This window comes from Callithrix jacchus, chromosome 13 (assembly GCF_049354715.1).
Source record: "Callithrix jacchus isolate 240 chromosome 13, calJac240_pri, whole genome shotgun sequence".
Lineage (NCBI taxonomy): Eukaryota > Metazoa > Chordata > Mammalia > Primates > Cebidae > Callithrix > Callithrix jacchus.
In genome coordinates, this window is record NC_133514.1 from 89672237 (window position 1) to 89690681 (window position 18445).

At 38.8% G+C, this 18445-nt stretch overlaps 1 protein-coding gene across 1 annotated transcript in view; it reads right to left on the minus strand.

Moving 5' to 3' along the window:
- LOXHD1 (lipoxygenase homology PLAT domains 1) overlaps positions 1 to 18445 on the minus strand; it is a 188122-nt gene that overhangs the window by 131441 nt on the left and 38236 nt on the right. The window contains exons 5-8 of the mRNA XM_035270945.3: positions 18008 to 18106; positions 12462 to 12610; positions 6402 to 6525; positions 3502 to 3752 (exon numbers count right to left, since the gene is read on the minus strand). Coding sequence (XP_035126836.3) covers positions 3502 to 3752; positions 6402 to 6525; positions 12462 to 12610; positions 18008 to 18106 — 623 coding nt within the window. The remainder of the gene's footprint in view (positions 1 to 3501; positions 3753 to 6401; positions 6526 to 12461; positions 12611 to 18007; positions 18107 to 18445) is intronic.

An 18445-nucleotide genomic window follows, 5' to 3' on the forward strand; every position in this document is an offset into this window, starting at 1 on the left:
TTCTATATTAAATGTTAATAACTCTAAAAACATGTAAAACAATCTATTATCTCCATGTTTGACTTACACAAAAGCAATTAGTTTGTCATTTGAAAATGCAGTCATATTAGTGCACCAACTTAATGAATAAGAGAAAGACCATACAACTATCTAAGTGCTGAAAAGCATTAGATAAAATTTAACACCGATTCATCATAAAAAACCTCCCTACAATAGAGAAATAGAAGGGAATTTTAAAAATTTAATCTAAGAATGTCTACCATAAACTCAAAAAAAAAAAAATCAACCAAATACAACATTAGAAATGGCTCCCTTAAAATCAGAAACAAAATAAAGATATCCACTATTAACCCTACTGCTCATCATTGTACTATAGGTCTTAGGCCACGTGGTCAAATAAACAAAAAAAGAAACAAGAACTATAAGCTTTGGGGGGAAAAAAACAGTTATCATTTATAGACAATTTGACTTTCTACAGAAAAAGAAACAAAGAATTATTGAGACATTATCAGAACAAGAGTTTAGCAAAATGGCCATATGTAAATCAAATGTCCAGAAAACACTTCTATTCCTTTATCAGCAACAAATTATTAGAAAATATAATTTTTAAAGAAATACCATTTCTAATAGTAACAAAATTATAAGGTCTCTATAAACATACCTAACAGACATGCAATTTCTTTATCAAAAAAATATAAAGCTATTTTGAAAAATATTAAAGAAGACATAAATTTTAAGATGTATACCATATCCATAGATAGGGAAAGCCAATATAGTAAAGATGTCAGTTCTTTCAAATGAATCTATAGGTCCAAATGAATTCTGTTCAACACTGTTCTTCAGGGAATGTGGCAAAATAAATAAATAAAGATTTCTATGGAAGGGTAAATCGTTATTAAGAGTCAAGACATCCTTGAGGAAGAATAATAAGGTGGACAAATTTTCCCTAGCAGATACCAAGACAATATAAAGGTAAAAATGAAGATAGTGTTCTATTAGTGCAGAAATAAACTAAATCAATGAACAGAACAGACGAGAAGGCTCAGTGGCAAAGCCATTCTGTGAATTCTATGTGTGATAGAAATGTCTTTTCAGAACAGTGGGAAATGAACTGCTACTTAGTAAATCAGTGCTTCCAAAACTTACTTATTGATAAGAATTATCTATATCATTTGCTAAATATCCAGATTGCCTGGAAATTCTGACTCATTAGGTCTGAATTAGAGCCTAGGAATCTAACCAGAATTCCAGGTGATTCTTAACCTGAGTCAAGTTTTAAAAGCCCTTCAATAAATTTTGCTGAAATATTTGAATATCTACATGAAAAGAAATAAAATTGAATTCCTCCCTCACAAAATTTAATTTCTAGTATTTTAAAAACATAAATGGAAAAATTAAAACTTAATTTTTAGAAATGATATAGGAGAATTTCTTCATAGCTTTGACATAAACATTTTACATAAAAAGAAATATGAATGGCCAATAAAAACTAAAAATGCATTCAACTTTGGTACTAATCATAAAAATAAGAATTGAAACCACATCAGGATCATTTTACAACCTCCAAAATGGTAAAAATTAAAAATTTAGAAAATATCAAGTATTTACAAGAATGTATAAAACAAAATGTCTCTTACACATGGCTGACAGGAGAGTAAAATGGTGCAACTACTTTGGAAAACAATCTAGAATACTTTGGAAATAACAATTATCCTATAAAGCTGAAAACTTACTTACCCTGTGACCTAGCACTTTCATTCTGAGAAGCTCTTACGGACTTCTACAAAAATACATGTACAAGAATTTCATGGGAGCATTGCTTATAGTAGTAAAAATCAAGAAATCATTCCAAAATATCCATCAACAGAAGAATAGACAGATCCATGTCCCTACAAACAACACGAACTCATCATTTTTTATTGCTGCGTAATATTCCATGGTGTATATGCAAACTGACACAAGAACAGAAAATGAAATACCGCATATTCTCACTCATAGGTGGGTGATGAAAAATGAGAACACATGGACACAGGGAAGGGAGTACCAAACACTGGGGTCTATTGGGGGGAAGAGGGGAGGGATAGCGGCGGGGGGGGAGCTGGGGAGGGATAGCCTGGGGAGAAATGCCAAATGTGGGTGAAGGGGAGGAAGGCAGCAAAACACACTGCCATGTGTGTACCTATGCAAATGTCTTGCATGTTCCGCACATGTACTCCAAAACCTAAAATGCAATAAAAAAATAAATAAAATAAAATGAAAAAGAAGAATAGACAGATAAATTGTAACTCATTCATACAATGGGATACTTTGCAGCAGGGAAATGGATGAACTACAACTTCTGTTACCATCTGGACAAATCTCTATAATATAATATTGAGTGAAAATTGCCAGTTATGGCCAGGCACAGTGGGTGATGCCTGTAATCCCAGCACTTTGGGAGGCCGAGGTGGGCGGATCACCTGAGGTCAGGAGTTTGAGACCAACCTGGCCAACATGGTGAAACCCCAACTCTACTAAAGATACAAAGTTAGCCGGGTATGGTGGCTCATGCCTGTAATCTCAGCTACTTAGGAGGCTGAGGCAGGAGAATCGCTTGAACCTGGGAGGTAGAGGTTGCAGTGAGCCAAGATCATGCCATTGCACTCCAGCCTGAGTGACAAAAATGAAAGAAAGGAAGGAAGGAAGGAAGGAAGGGAGGGAGAGAGGGAGGGAGTTGCCAGTTATACACAATACGAGTTTACATAAACAAAATTCATAATGTATATGTGACAGAAATGAAACTGTCGAAAGAAAGAGAGAAAGAGAGAAAGAAAAAGAAAGGAAGGAAGGAAGGAAGGAAGGAAGGAAGGAAGGAAGGAAGGAAGGAAGGAAGGAAGAAAGAAAAAAAGAAAGAAAGAAAGAAAGAAAGAAAGAAAGAAAGAAAGAAAGAAAATTGCCAGTTACACACAATACAAGTTTACATAAACAAAATTCATGATAGCATGTGCCCTTTGAGGGACAGAGAACTATATGACCGTGGAAGGACACAGGAGTTTCAAAAGCGTTGGGAACGTTCTATTTCTCGAGCTGGGTGGTAGACAAAATTGAGGTTTGCTTTTTAACACTGTCTATGTCTTACAGTTATTAATGTATGTTCTTTAAAGTATATGTATTCTGGAATACAAACATATACTTTAAAATACTTATTGATTGAAAGATTTATAAGCTGAGGTAAAACACTACACCAGGAATCAGGATAATCAACCACCAACTGAATGCCTCTGGGTAACCTGTCCTGCTCAGCCCTTGGACTCATGTACAGAACAGCCTGTACCTGACCACCCTTGAGACAAGATAGATGGACACATAACCACCCAAAATACCCAATGAAAGAGGTTGCCCATGTGCTCCATTACTAGTTCAGAGGGAGGAGGAGGTTGGATTCAGGTTCAAGTTGGCACTTGCAAGTCAAAGAGGAGAGGGGTTGAATCAGGGAAGGCTGTCCTCGGGGGCATCCCTTACCTTCTCACAGTACCAGCCTCTGTTGACACCCACATTGCCATGCCCGATGGAGACCCGACTCAGGGGGCTAAGGAGGACAGCCAGCTCGATGTGAAAGATGTCCGTCCGGCCTCGGTCAAACACACCGCCCTCCAGGAAGATTTTCCCACTGTTCTTATTCCCTCTGGCCCCATACATGACCAAGTAGATTTTGGATTTGGTACCAGCCCCTCGGACATCCCCAGTGAAGACGGTGACAATATACGTAATAGCTGGTGTGGAAACAACAGGAAAGAGAGTGTTCAATGTGAGCTGTATCATAATATCCCACCCCACTCCTCCCCTTCCTGATTACATCGCCCCCAAAGCCCTCCTCTTTCCCCATCATGTCCTCCTCTCCAGGTGCCATCTAATGTCCCTCTCAACCTCATTTCATCTTTTCCAGAGTTTGTGTGTCAATGCATCTGAGTTTGAGAATAAACTGCACGTATTATTACAGGAAGCTGTCAGTGCTGATTACAGGAAACTAACAAAGAGGAGGAGGAACTCAGGTTGGCTAAGAATAGTACTTATTATTAATGATAATTATCATGTGTACATTATTAATAGCTGCCAGATGAATTCTGTTATGTCTAACCTAATTATAATAGTCAACTCCATTAATGGAGATTTATATTCAGGGCTATCTGATTCATTTAGCTTGCTCTTTTGCTGATAACTTAAAAACATAACTTTTAATAGAGGACATTAATGTCCTCCTTTGCTGCCTGACGTGGTAGGGTGAAGGAGGATTGAGGGTGAGGGAGGACTGAGGGTGAAGGAGGATTGAGGGGGTGAGAGAACATTGTTGGTTGGGCCATTTGAGGTTCTGGTCTTCCAGGAGGCAATATGAAGACATGGTATTCGGAGGAAGAACTAGCAAAGGGAGATTAAACTCTGAGACAGGGCGAAATATGAGAAAACACCAAAGGCAAACATTTGGACAGGCAATTTTGCTAAGGTCTGGCCTATGGTTTGATTTGTTTGTTTGTTTACTTGTTTTTGAGACAGAGCCTCACTCTGTGACCCAGGCTGGAGTGTAGTGGTGTGATCTCAGCTCACTGCAACATCTGCCTTCCATACTCAAGCGATTCTCGTGTCTCAGCCTCCTTAGTGGCTGGGATTACAGGTGTGTGCCTCCACACCTGGCTAATTTTTTGTATTTTTAGTAGAGACAGGGTTTTGCCATGTTGACCAGGCTGGTCTCAAACTCCTGGCCTCAAGTGATGCACCCACCTCAGCCTCCCAAAGCGCTCGGATTATAGGCATGAGCCACCATGCCTGGCCTGGCCTACATTCTTTAATTCTGTCCTGTGGTCTAAGACAGTTGTCATTTTAAGCCTTGTTAATTTCCCCAAGCACCCCTTACCCTACCATAGCCCACACTCTTATCCCATAACATCAGAGAAATAAAAATCTCAAATTTCTTTGGGTGATAATACATGTAACTACATGGGTGCATTATTCATTCTTAAACTTACACTTTCTTTTGTTCAGCATTGAGTGCTTAGTAGATGCCAGGCCTTTGGGAGTATATAAATAAAAAAGGAATGGCCACTGCTCTAAAAAAAGAAAAATTGGGTCTTGAGCTTTATTTCTCTAAGATGCATGGACAAATGGTGTTTTCACATCAGACATACTTCCATGGCCTAGGATATAAGCAATTCCCAGCTGCTATTATTTATGCCTTTCTTCTATCACTAGGAGACATGGAATATTCGCACATTAAATGAGATTGTATCAATTCTATTCGAGTATATTTTTAAGTAAGCTGCAGACTTTTATTTGCAGATGACTTGTGCCACATCTCACAATTGTCAGGCTACAGTGCTGAGGTTGAAAAGCACTGGAGCAGAGGAGCATTTAGTTTCTTAAACAGCAGCAATAAAGGTCTGCCAAGAATGCATGGAGCAAAAGAAGGGGTAAGTTACCCAGGCCGGAGAAGGTCAGAGAGGGCTCAGAGGAAGTGACTGGCAGCAGGAATTTGAGAGGCAGAAAGAAGAGAAAAGGCTTTGCAGGATGAGGATAAGGCAGGTTCCAAGGATAGAGAGAGAGAAAGAGCAAGGCAAGCAGGGAGTTGAGGGGAGAGGGAAGGCATGGGAATGAGGTGGAGGGGAGAATGGAAGGTGTGAATGTGCAGTGGGAGAGAGAGTGTGGGAAGATTCTGTGTATAGGATAAATGGAGCCAAACTGTGGAGCAATTTGTACATTATAGTACAGAACATGGATTTTCTCCCATGGTGAGTCATGGGAGGTTCTGCTGCCGAGAACGTTCTCAGATGTGCACAATATGAACGTTGATTTTCTAGAACATCTATGACTGTGTCTGCCATGCTGGGAGTTAAAAGGTTTCTGTGGAATTTGTATAGGTTAGGGCTTTAGGAAGCAGACCAAATCCTGAATCCATCACTTGCCAGCTGTGTGCCCTTGAATAAGGCTCTTCCATATGCCTCAGTTTCCTTATCTGTGAAATGGGAACGATAACAGTTCCTACTTTATAGGGTATGATGATTGAAGGACACAATATGGGTCAGGTACCTACCTAGAAGAAGGCCTGGCATGTACTAAGCACTCAATATCAGGAAGAGTTCAGAGTAAATCAATGTCCTGGGAAACATCCATGCTTATCAGAAGTTCACATTCTGGCTTCATCCTATGGATACCTTCCTTTGCCTTGAGCAGTTAATATCTGCTTAGCAGCATCCCCCAAATCCTCTGGCAACAACAGAGGCCCTGGGCTGCAACCCAGTGGGACAGAACGGTTTCAGGAGCAGGAGGAATGCTGTCTGCAGACCCAGCTGGCTCCAGCCCCACAGATACCAACACTGACCCTTACGCAGAAAGTGAAATACCCAAAAAGCCTCCCTTTTCTTCAGATCTACCTGTGGTCTCAGCTCCGCCCACTAAGATATCCCTTTGGATTTTGCCATCATCTTCATCCAAGGCCAGCCAGCGGTTAAGGGGGAAGTCATATTTTCTTTTGTTCCCAATATCTTCAATAACAATCTGGGAAGGAGAAGAGTGGGCAGGGATGTAGATAAGTGTTGGTGAGGGTGCACCTGGAGATCTAATCCAATCTTCCAATCACTTGACTGTACTCTAAGAATATACCGGTATCTGCTTCGTGACCCAAGGAAAGCTTATCACAAGGACACAACTGTGTCCAGAAAACCTGGTAAAGCCTAGAATCATGCAGGGATGACTGGCAATCACCTTCTGCCTTGAATTACTAAGCTATTGCTCCCTCCACTGCTGCAGACCACTTTCAAAATTGAAGTAAAAAATTTGGCAGCATGTGCCCTGTGAGACTGGTCACAAGAACTGGAAGCCTGGATTTGCAAACTGTGACAAAACCATCACCGTCCTCACAGGCTGAAGGTTGGGATTCTTACCTTATTGGTGAGAAGCAGAGCCCATGCCAGGGGAACTACAAGCCCCACATCAGGTACAGTGAATTCTAGGATCTTGTGATCAGGTCAGGAAACATCAGCCACCAACAGTAAGGCTAATGGGATCTGTGAAGCCTTCCTCAAGGACTCCCATGTGAGCTAAGTTAGTGAGACTGAGATAAGTGTGGGCGCGGTGGCTCACGCCTGTAATCCCAGCACTTTGGGAGGCCGAGGTGGGTGGATCACGAGGTCAAGAGATGGAGACCATCCTGGTCAACACGGTGAAACCCCGTCTCTACTGAAAATACAAAAAATTAGCTGGGCACAGTGGTGCGTGCCTGTAATCCCAGCTACTCGGGAGGCTGAGGCAGGAGAATTGCTTGAACCCAGGAGGCGGAGGTTGCGGTGAGCCGAGATCGCACCATTGCACTCCAGCCTGGGTAACAAGAGTGAAACTCCGTTTCAAAAAAAAAAAAAAAGAGCTGAGAGGCCCTCCTGAAATGTGCCAGGAAGAGCCAACTGAAAACTCACTCTAAGATAAGTAGAATTGTTAATAGCTAGAATGTGTCCTCCAGTCATAACTCAATGTGGCAGGGGGCAACCTTTTTACTATCCATATGTATCTCATAACATCATGTTATAGACCTTAAATATACACAATAAAATTTATGTTAAAAAATCAATCACTTTAGAACAGGATTAAAATGATAAAACGCTACCAAGACCAAGCAAGCACACCTGGTAGCTTTGTAAAATATTGAAGATAATACTGTAAAAAATAAAAGTATTAGAACAAAAACACACTTTCACAGTTTTATCTATATATATTCAAAGTGTACAACCCTATGCTTTACATTATTCCTGCAGGAAGTCTATCTCAAATGAACTTCAAAGTATATAAATTTTTAGGAACGCATCTCTTGCATAAAATGCAACCAACTTGTATTAAAGACTCAGGTAATAGGAGTAAGAAAAGAAACCATCACATCAGGGCAGAGCTAAACCAGGACAGTGCCATCCAGGATCTGAGAACTGGACTGAGAGCCTCCAATCAAACCTGGATGTGAGATGGGAGCTCAGTTATTACCTAACTGGAGCCAAGAACGAAAACATAAGTGGGAGGAGGAAGAGGAGAGGAAGAGAAAGAAGATGGGAGATTTAACAGGCATGCCCTATGTTTCAGGGGTACCTTGACTATTGTCAGATATCAAGTCTGAACAAGTCCCACCTCATTTGAGGTTTTGTAAAGGGAAAACACCAAGTTAAGGCCTTGCAAATCCTTGAATCAAAGACAGAGAAGATCCTTCCAAAGAATAAGAGGAAGGGCAAAACTCTAGAAAGGACCTAATACAGGACACACCAAAGGAACTCATACCATTCAATTGATGTGCTTAAGAGAATATAAGAAGAATTAGTCCTTATGAAATAGGAATAAACATCTTTAAAGACAGATGAGACTACAATGAAAATGCAATTAAGATGAGATTAAAAAATAACTAAGTTAAGTAAGAAAGGGTATCAAGAAAAGTAAAACTATACAGCAGCAAAAAGATCAAAGTTCTTATAATTCTGTCTGTTCTTTCACCAACTCCTGAGACTGTACTGTAAGAAATAATCACAGATGTACATAAAGATAAGCTCCAAGAATGTTGTCACAGCACTATAGTATCATAGTATACTGTACACACACACACAGGCTGAACATCCCTGATATGAAATTCAAAATCCAAAATGCTCCAAAGTCCAAAACTTTTTGCGTGTGGACAACCCATCAGAAGTGAAAAATTCCACACCAGACCTTATATGATGGATTACAGTCCAAATACAGTTAAAACTTTGTCTCATGTAAAAACTTATTAACCAATATTGTGTGAATTTACTTGCATATGGTGTATACAAAACAAATAAATTTCATGTTTACACTTGGGTCCCATCCCAAGATATTTCATTATGTATATGCAAATATTCCCAAATCAAAAACACCTGAAATCTGAAACACTTCTTGTCCCAAGCATTTGCAATAAGATATGTTCAACCTATATAGCATAATATACATTTTATGTGTTATATAAAACATAATATATAGCATAATAATATAGTATAATAATTTTGAGGAAAAAATAGAAATATTTGACAAAAGGAGATTGGTTTAATAAGTCATGGTAGACCTAAAACACTAATTTTGGTCATTAAAATTACACTGTAGCCAGACGTGGTGGCTTACACCTGTAATCCCAGTACTTTGGAAGGTCAAGGAGGACAGATCATCTGAGGTCAGGAGTTCAAAACCAGCTTGGCTAATACAGCAAAACGCTGTCTCTGCTAAAAATACAAAAATTAGCGAGGCATGGTGGCGGGCACCTGTAATCCCAGCTAAGTGGAAGGCTGAGGCAGGAGCAAAATTGCTTGAATCCAGGAGGCAAACTGTAGTGAGCCAAGATCACGCCACTGCACTCCAGCCTCAGTGACAGAGCGACATTCCATCTCAAAAAAAAATTATATTATAAAATACCCATGTCATTCTATTTAAAGAACATGAGGACATATGCATGCTATATTTAAAAATGAAAACAAGTTTGTAAAATATTGTGTTCTTTATGACTGCATATTTTTAAAAGTGATATATTAATTAATAGAAAAATGACTAGAGAATGTTCATCAAAATATTAACTGGTTATGTTTGAGTGGCAAAATTATGAGTGATTTATATTATGTTTTGTTTATTTGTATGTTCTAAACATTTTATGATGAACATGTATTAGTTTTGTAAGAAAAACAATGAAAAGAAACACATTCAGAATTGAAATCACATTGACAGGAGAAAGAAGTATAACTCAGTATGGAACAGCCAATCAATGATGTGGTGGGAATTTGACAAGTTCTCAAGGAATGCAAAAAAGTAGAGATGACCGGAGTAAAGGGAAGCTGTGAGTTTTGGAAGATAAGAGATTGGGAATCCAATAGGCAGGCAACTGGCAGTCCTGAGGAAGAGACCAGAACAAATGCCACCCAAGCAAGAATCTGACATGTAATAAGAAATCTATTTTCTGAGCTGTAAGTTAATAATAAATTTTAAAAATAGCCTACCCATCAGATAGAAAACACATACTGTGTTCCAGAGAAATTAAACAGGGGAGAAGAGGGGAGGGGAAGAGAGGGGAAGGGAGGGGAAGGGAAGGGGAAGGGGAAGGGGAAGGGGAAGGGGAAGGGAAGGGAAAGGAGAAAGGAAGGGAGGGAGGGAGGGAGGACTAACACAGGCCCCACTTCTTCTAGATGCTGCCTGGCAAGACTTTGAATTAATACAAAGAAAAACACCCTGCAAGCATCTGGCAGGAAAAAATATTCGGTTACCCAGAAAGAAACAAAAGTCTGCTTCACCTCAGTATCAAATTTCAGAAGGCAATGGAATAAAATCCACAAAGTTTTAAAGAAAAAAAAGTGTTTTCACTTATAGATTTCACACGTTGCCAAGCTGGCCTTTGAGGGTAAAGGCAACAAAGAGACACATCTTGGCATGTGAACCTGCCTCCTTGGGAAACCTTCCTGAGAGCACAACACACTCACGTGACCAAGAAGGCACCTGAGTTCAAGAGTGTAAAACCGTTCACCCTTTAAAGAAAGCTCTGTCCACTAAACCTTGCATTTTCAATCTACTGTCTTCCTTTTCAGAATGATGGAAGTGGACTTCAAGGTCTCTGTTCTGTGCCCCACTCTGGCTGAGGTCATAAAATGCACAGGTCTCCTCTCCCTGCTTTGCCCAGCTAAATAGAAAACCACCTGAAAACACACCTCTGCTAGTGTATTGGCTATTTGGATTCTCCAATCCAACAGCAGTTCCACTTAGCCTCCTGGTGCCCTGTTCAGCATCAGGCTTGCTGCTCTTAGGACCAGGCAAGCCTTTCCTTTCCAGAGGAATTTGGGTATTTCTTCTCCTGTTGATTCAATGCCCAGTCCCATGCGGAGAGCTAAGGAGGTGCCCTCAAGGAATTTTCAAACTAATTATGAAAAGAAGTGTAGCCGTCACTAGGATGCTCACTCAATACCCTTTCCAATCACCTTCTTAGTCCATTGCTATTCTACCGGCTGAAAGCTAACCACCTGATTTCTCACTTTTCACTGCAGCTAAGGTGGTCACATCATATATATTTGGTCAGTGAAATTTAGCTAGAAGTTCCAAGGAAGGCTCTGCTGTTTTCAAAATAAGGCAAGATTTGCCGGAAAACAGTCTTTATCCCCCTTGATATTCTTGAGAATATCCTATTCTCTCCCCCTCTTTCTGTCTGGAATATAGATAAGATGCCTAGAGATTCAGCAGCTATTATGTGCTCATGAGGCTACAAATTGGAGGATGAAAGTCCCAGTGCTGATGATGGTGATGCAGACAGGGAGCAGGCGCCTCGGAAAGCAGCTGCAACAGCTCTGAGCTGACCACATCTGGATTTCGTGGCTGAGGAAATCCAGGATGAGATGAAAAAAATAAGCCCCTCATTGCTTAACACTGCACTTCAATCTGCTGGTCCTTGCGGCCAGATACTTTCCTAACTGATACAAGAAGATAAATGAAATTCAGCAATAACCAAACCTCAGCTGTCAGACAGCATCATTCTTTACAGTCAAGCTGTTATCAATCTGAGGGTTTTCTGTTTTAAGCAATAAGACCTTTCTCAAAATACTTTTTCAGAAATATACAACACATTAACCTTTTCCTACCATTCTGTAATGAATGAAAATATTATACGCTGATGTCTTCATAAGTGAAGGAAGTCTATGCAAAGGGCTGGCTGCCTGTTTTCTAAGTGACCTCAGCCTGCAGTGAATTTTTAATATTCTTTTGGTATTTTAAATCTTCTTTGACTTCCCATTACTGTTCTTGATAACCCTGCCCATTACAGTGCATCTTTCCCCTTCTAATTTTCTGCTAGAGGTTTAAAATTACAGGAAGCAAGTTTACTAGAAGGGATTACAGGCAAGCCCTAAACGCTGAGTGCAAGTCTGAAGAGGGCTTCCTTCAAAATCAGGACAAGGCCGGATAGAGTCAGGGGCGTGAGCTTTCTTTACAAACTTTGAACAGGATATGTTTTAGCTGCTCAGAAGGCTTTTTGCTTTCTTCTTGGTTCTTATTTTTGTCCTGGACAGGTGAAACTATAAGACTAGAGATACAGAAATGTGGGGTACAAAGCAGCAGGCTAAGATAAGTCATAAGAAAGCATACACTTGGGTCAAAGGAATGCTATAAGCAAGCAGGGTTCTGAAGTTTCATGGGAGGGGGAGGTTCTGGTGGGTCGGGGTCAGGGAAAGCTTCATGGCAGAGCCTTGAAGAATAAATAGGCTCTGGCTAGATTCAGATGAAAGTACTGGGCTTCCTATGAAGGCAGTAATGTGGGTGAAGTCTTGGAGGCCATAGGAGGACAGTATGGCTGGTCAGCTGGCTTAAGTAGAAGAGTGGATGCAAATAGCCCTAGAGAGGGAAGCTGGGGCTGAGATACAACCCTCTGAACAGCAAGAAGCCTCCCTTCCAAGGCCACAGGAACCAAGAGAAGCAGCTGAACTCACCTTGGACAGGAACCAACCTGCAGATCCCCCCTTATTGTTGTGGCCAACATTGATCTTCATCAGCTGCCCCAAATCCGGGGCATCCAGGATGAACCTGTCTTCAGCTCCCTTTTCAAAGTTGTCCTTTTCATTTTCCAGCCTACGCTCCCCTGTACGCACAGACACACAAAAGATATTACAAAAAGAACATAAGAAAAGAATTTCCAAGTATTCATGGTCCACCCACTGAAAGATGCTCTTCCAAAGTCAACAAGGGCAACTTCCTTCTGAGATCTAAGGGCTTCTTACATCCCTCCAGTCTCCAGACCAGTCAGAGGTTTGCTTCATGCATGGCTTGTGCCCAGGTTCTATAACTAAGCTTTTAATTTCTGCCTTAGTCTGGAGTCCCCATCCTACTAAACCGATTTGCACCCCCATCTCTAGACCTAAGACCCTGCCTCGCTTTTGCCAGTTGCTTGTCCCAAACTGGAACAACAGCCACGGCAGTTTGTAAAGGGGCTGTTGGGATTCTGCCTACAGATTTCCTTAGACCTGACTCCTTTTCTGGAAAACAGTGCTGGCAAGTATTAATACTATCAGATGCTGCTGGTTGGTTATCACAGTTTGGATTTTTTCTCTCGCTTATTCCTCACCATGATTCAAAAAGATATTATTAACTCTGTCTGACAAATGAAGAAACAGAGACTTAGAGAAGTTAAATAACTTAACAAAATTCATGCAGGTTATAAGCAATAGTTAGGACTCAAATTCAAACCTGTTCTTTCTGCTTTGCAATTTTCCATTATTGTGTATCTTAAGTTGCTTGTGCTTTTAATGAATTATTTACAAAATGCGATCTCTAAATTGAGATTAAAAACGTACTCCTTTAGAGTGTCTTCTAAAAATGTTATAGTTTTGCTTTTTCACATTTAAGTCTTTAGCCCATCTGAAAGTTATTTTGTGTATGATGGTAAAAGGTAGAAAGTTAATTTTATCATTTTTCATACAGTTAGACAATTGTTCAAACACCAGTAACTGAACATTTCATCTTTTTTTTCTGATTTATAATGCCAACTCTAGGTGTGTTTCTAGACTCTTTATTCTGCTTCATTGCTCTATTTTGTTTATCCATCTAGCAATATCACACTGTGTTAGGTTTTACAGACTAAAATGTCTTAATATCTGGCAGGGCAAATATTCCCATATTATTAATATTGTTGGCATTATTCTCATTATTCAAAATTGTCTTGTCAATATTTAACTCTTTATAGCTTAGCACTACATGAATTTTAGTAGCAGTGTAAGCTGTGAGGTATTGCCTTTTAAGACTGACTCAAATTGCATTGCATTTATAAAACAACCTGGAAAAATCTGACATCCTAATGAATTTGAGTCATTTCTCATCCATGAACATATTTCTCAATTTATTTACATATTCTTGTTTATCCTTCAATAAAAAATTATAGTTTTCCCAAAATACTCTTTTTAATGTTTATTCTTAGGTAACTTATAATCGCTAATGTAAATATTTTTAAATTAAATTTTTGCATTGCTTTATTTTTAATTTTTGTATTGCAATCTTATATGCAGCAACTTTACCAAACTTCCTCTTTCATTGGTTCTAATGGTTTGTAAATTCCCCTGAACTTTGTAGATGACCATTATTTTTTATAAAAATAAAAGTTTGTTATTTCATTTTCAACCATTATAGCTTTTATTTCTTTTTCTTGCCCAATTTTTTCTGACCCTAGGACCTCCAGTACTGTGAAGAATAGAAATAATGACTAGCTGGACTATTTCTTTTGTTATTGGCTTTAAAAAGAGTGCTTTCAAGTTTTTAAAATTAAGCATGATATTTGTGCATATTTTGGTAGATAGCCTTATCATTTAAAAAAAAATCCTATTCCTAATTTTCTATGGGTTTTTAAAAAATAAATGATGCAAATTTTCTGGCATCTATCAAGATAATTCTATTTTTCCTCTTTAATCTGTTACTATGATAAGTTACATAAATAGGTTGACTAACATTAAATTATCATTAAACCCTGGAATAAACCTTACAGAGTAGAAATTATTTGTCATGTATCTAGATATTTATTCATGAATTTGATATGCTAATATTTCATTTAAGATTTTTGGGTCTTTGTTCACAAATAAGACTCATCTGTACATTTCTTTCTCTTAATTTATCAGCCTGATTTTGGTATCAAAAATCATAACATAAACTAGGACACATTACCTCTTTCCCTATTATTTGAAATAATTTATATAAGATGAAGAATCATAATTTCTTAAATATTTGGTAGATTTTGCCTGAACAATCTTCTTGGTCTGATGTCTTGGGTGAATTTTAATTGCTGCTCTAATTTCTTTAATAATTACAGATCTCCTTGGAAACTGGCTACAGCATGTTCTTAAGGCAATCTTTTTAGAATGCTGAGATGAAAGATCAGGCTGCATCATATAGTGACAATCATGAGGCTTGGACCTCAGCCTCTTCATTATGCTAGAGGAGACCCTCATGTTCCCTCAAGCATAAATGCTGATACGGCAGAAGAGGACCGAATGCCAAGATTCTCCCATGTCATATTGCTATGGGACCCCAGCCCCAGGAAAGAGGCGAGTCTTTTTCAATAATGTACCTTAAAGGCCTCACAGCCCGATGGCCAATGTCTGTCTCTCAGGTCTACAGTCTTGCCCTCCAAGATCCTCCTGGGATGACCCAGTATGTGATGGGCAACAGGGACCTGCATGGTTGCTATTGCTACTGTCTCTGCTAGTTCCCTCGAATAAATTCTGTTCCAGATGGTGGTGCTGGTGGTGGTGATGATGATATAACATGTGCGACCAGATTACTCATATTACAATTTATTAACTACTTAGAAACACACTTTTTAATTTTTAGTTGGGGTGAGATGTGGACATTCCTTCTAATTTTATTGCCTTGTGATCAAAGAATATTATCTCTATATTATTGATTAAGTTAAGGCTTGTTTTGTGGTTTTGTGTATGGTCATCATATGCTTAATAAGAATGTATATTCTCTACCAGTTGGATGTAGTCATCTATATACTCCCATTAGGTCAGGCTTATTAACTGTATAGTTAAAATATTTTTCACTCATACTAAATTTGTATGCATTTGGCCTATCCATTATTGAGAGTATTATATTAAAATCTTCCATTATGATTCTGTATTTGCCAAGTTCCCCCAAGAATTTTGTTAATTTTTGTTTCATGTATTTTGAGAATATGCTGTTAAATTTATACAAATTCAAAATTATTGTATCATTCTTTTTGTCATTATTCCTTTTGTCACTGTCTAATATATTTTTATTTCAAACAAAGTGATTTGCCTTAAAGTTTCATCTGACAGATATTAATACAGGTATGCTAGAATCTTTCTTGTTAATGTTTTCCTGGTATACTTTATTTCATCCATTTATTCTCAGACTTTCTGTATCATAGGCTGTATTTAAGCTGGATTTTAGAATGTTCATCTAATATGAGAATATCCAACTTGTAACTTATGACTTTATTAACCCCCTTGTTTTACTTTTTGCTATTAGCCATGTTTTTTCTTTGCTTCTCTTTCTTCATCCCTTCCTTCTATTGGGTTGATTTTTTATTCTTTTAATTTATTTTTTTGGTTTTCAATTATACATTTCTATTTTGGGGTGATTACTTTTACAATTTTGATATGCAGACTTAACTTATTAAATCTACAGTTAATCATTATCCCTGCTTTCCTGGGAATGGGGAGATGAGCAGGGACCAAGACCCTTATTATGTTTTAACTCTCATCATCCACTTTCCTTCTCAAATATTATTGATTTTAATTGTTTGGTGTCCACATTTCTCAGGCACTGATGTTAGTCATCATTACTGTTTTGCATAGTCAATGCTTCCTTAGATTCGTTACATATATCCATTTCTGCTCAACTTTGTTTCTTGCATCCCACTCCTTTCTTCTGTGTACAATTTCCTTTTTCTTGAAATATATCCTTCAGTGGTTTTTTAAGCATATGAATGGTCAACTCTATTTATCTTTGTTTTCATGGAACTTTGTTAATTTAGCCCTCACTCTGGAATGATAACCTAACTGGTATAGAATTATAGGATGATACATATGCTTGGTTAGAATAGCGAAGATACTATTCCACATACTTATGACCTATATAGGTTGCTGATAGGAATTTGCTTTCAATCTAATTATTGTTTTTACAGAAAGTAATCTGCCAAATATGCTTCCTTTTAAAATATTTCCCTTTGCCTTTAGCTTCACCACAATGTATCTAATTATTTTAAATTCCTGGGGATTTAATCTTATTGAGTGTTGTGTTGATTAATGCTTAGTTAAGATGAATTATATACTTCAGTGCTTTGTAGTTTTGGAAAGTGAACACATCTTCAGTGTTTTATCTGTGGAAATTTCAGGCAGTCTTGCAAATGCTTTTGCCAAATAACTAAAGGTATTACTGGCATGAAACCAATTTTCTGTACTTGAGGGAGAGGGGCTCCCAAATCACACTTGGAGTGTAAAATCAGACCTCAAGCCCACATGCAGTGCAGGCCCAAGGTATCAATTTCTCAGCAATTCCTTTTTTTTAATTTAGAGCTCTTGCCAAGAAACATTGACTGTACTGATGAGCAAATTTTTTCCTGCTCTATTTCTTCACTGAAGATGCTCCTCTGAACCATCAGGGCTCCTGGCTTTATATTCAGTTTTAATTTCAAATCTCTTGACTCATGCAGAGCCAAGGTCTCATTCTCTGACCCCACATGGGTATGAAAGCTCATCCTCTAGACTGTTGAGCATGAAAGCTCTCTCCTTCCAGGAGCCACCACATCTATTCATAGTTAACACTTTGGTTTTGAATTCCCCCTTCATTTCTAGAACTGGTACCTGGAGATTTCTCTTTTTTTTTTCTTATAAGCTCAGCAATGCATTTTGAATTCTTTAATATATTGTTACAAAATTCACATTTCTTTGTAGCTTTTTCAACTCCTATGTAATTCTGCTAAATTGGCAGAAGCAGAAGAAAACCACTTGTCTCATTCTTCTGACCTGAGCTTTCTCTCAACACCCATAGCTGTGTCTGAGTTCTCAGTTCTTGCTTTCCCTGTAAGGCCAAGTCAAAGTCTATTCCCAGCCTCATTCTGTTCTGCCCCAAACCACTGCACTGAATCAGGCCATACCCAGCCACAACCCAAAGTATAACTCAAGATGGACTTGGAGCTTAGGGTGACAGAGTGAGAATGAGTTTCCTAGAGATCTGAAGCTTCAGAGTGTCCATGGTCTGAAATGCAGAACAATTGCAATCAACTCACAAACCAGCCATACTGTAATCTGAAAACACATCACACACATACACTTTACAACACAAAATGAACATGCTGCTGTGCAGGACAGCTCATTCCAAACTACACTGCAAGAAGAGAAATACTCAATAGAGGAGCCCAAAGAGGGGCTCAAGCTGCCTTCTTCTGCTGGGATTGTAGGAAGCAGCCCATGTATGAAGCCGTCCTAGGCATGGCTTGTGAAGCAAAATGATTCAAACCCATTACCTGTGTCTCCATATTCTCCAAAAATATTGATGAAGACATCAGCATCTGTCCCTGCACCAATTACATCACCGGTGTACACCTTGACTTCATACTTATTACCTAGGAACAAGGAGAGAGAAAACCTTAGCTCATTAAGGATCCTGAGAAGAGAACAGAGATTCCAAAGTAGCTACCACACCATCTACACTTCCCCCCCAGTAATGCATAAACTGTCACCATTACTGTCAATAACAGCTAAAAACAAGCCAGTCCATATTGGTTCCAAGGAGTCATTGCATGAATTGTCATCATTACTGTCAATAACAGAGCAAGAAACAAATCACTCAACATTGGTTCCAAATAGTCATTGGATGTATGACCATCACTGTATGTGATGAATAAATCAGAGGTAGAGGGGACGTTTTTATCTACTAACATGTTGCCTTGGGACACAGGAAT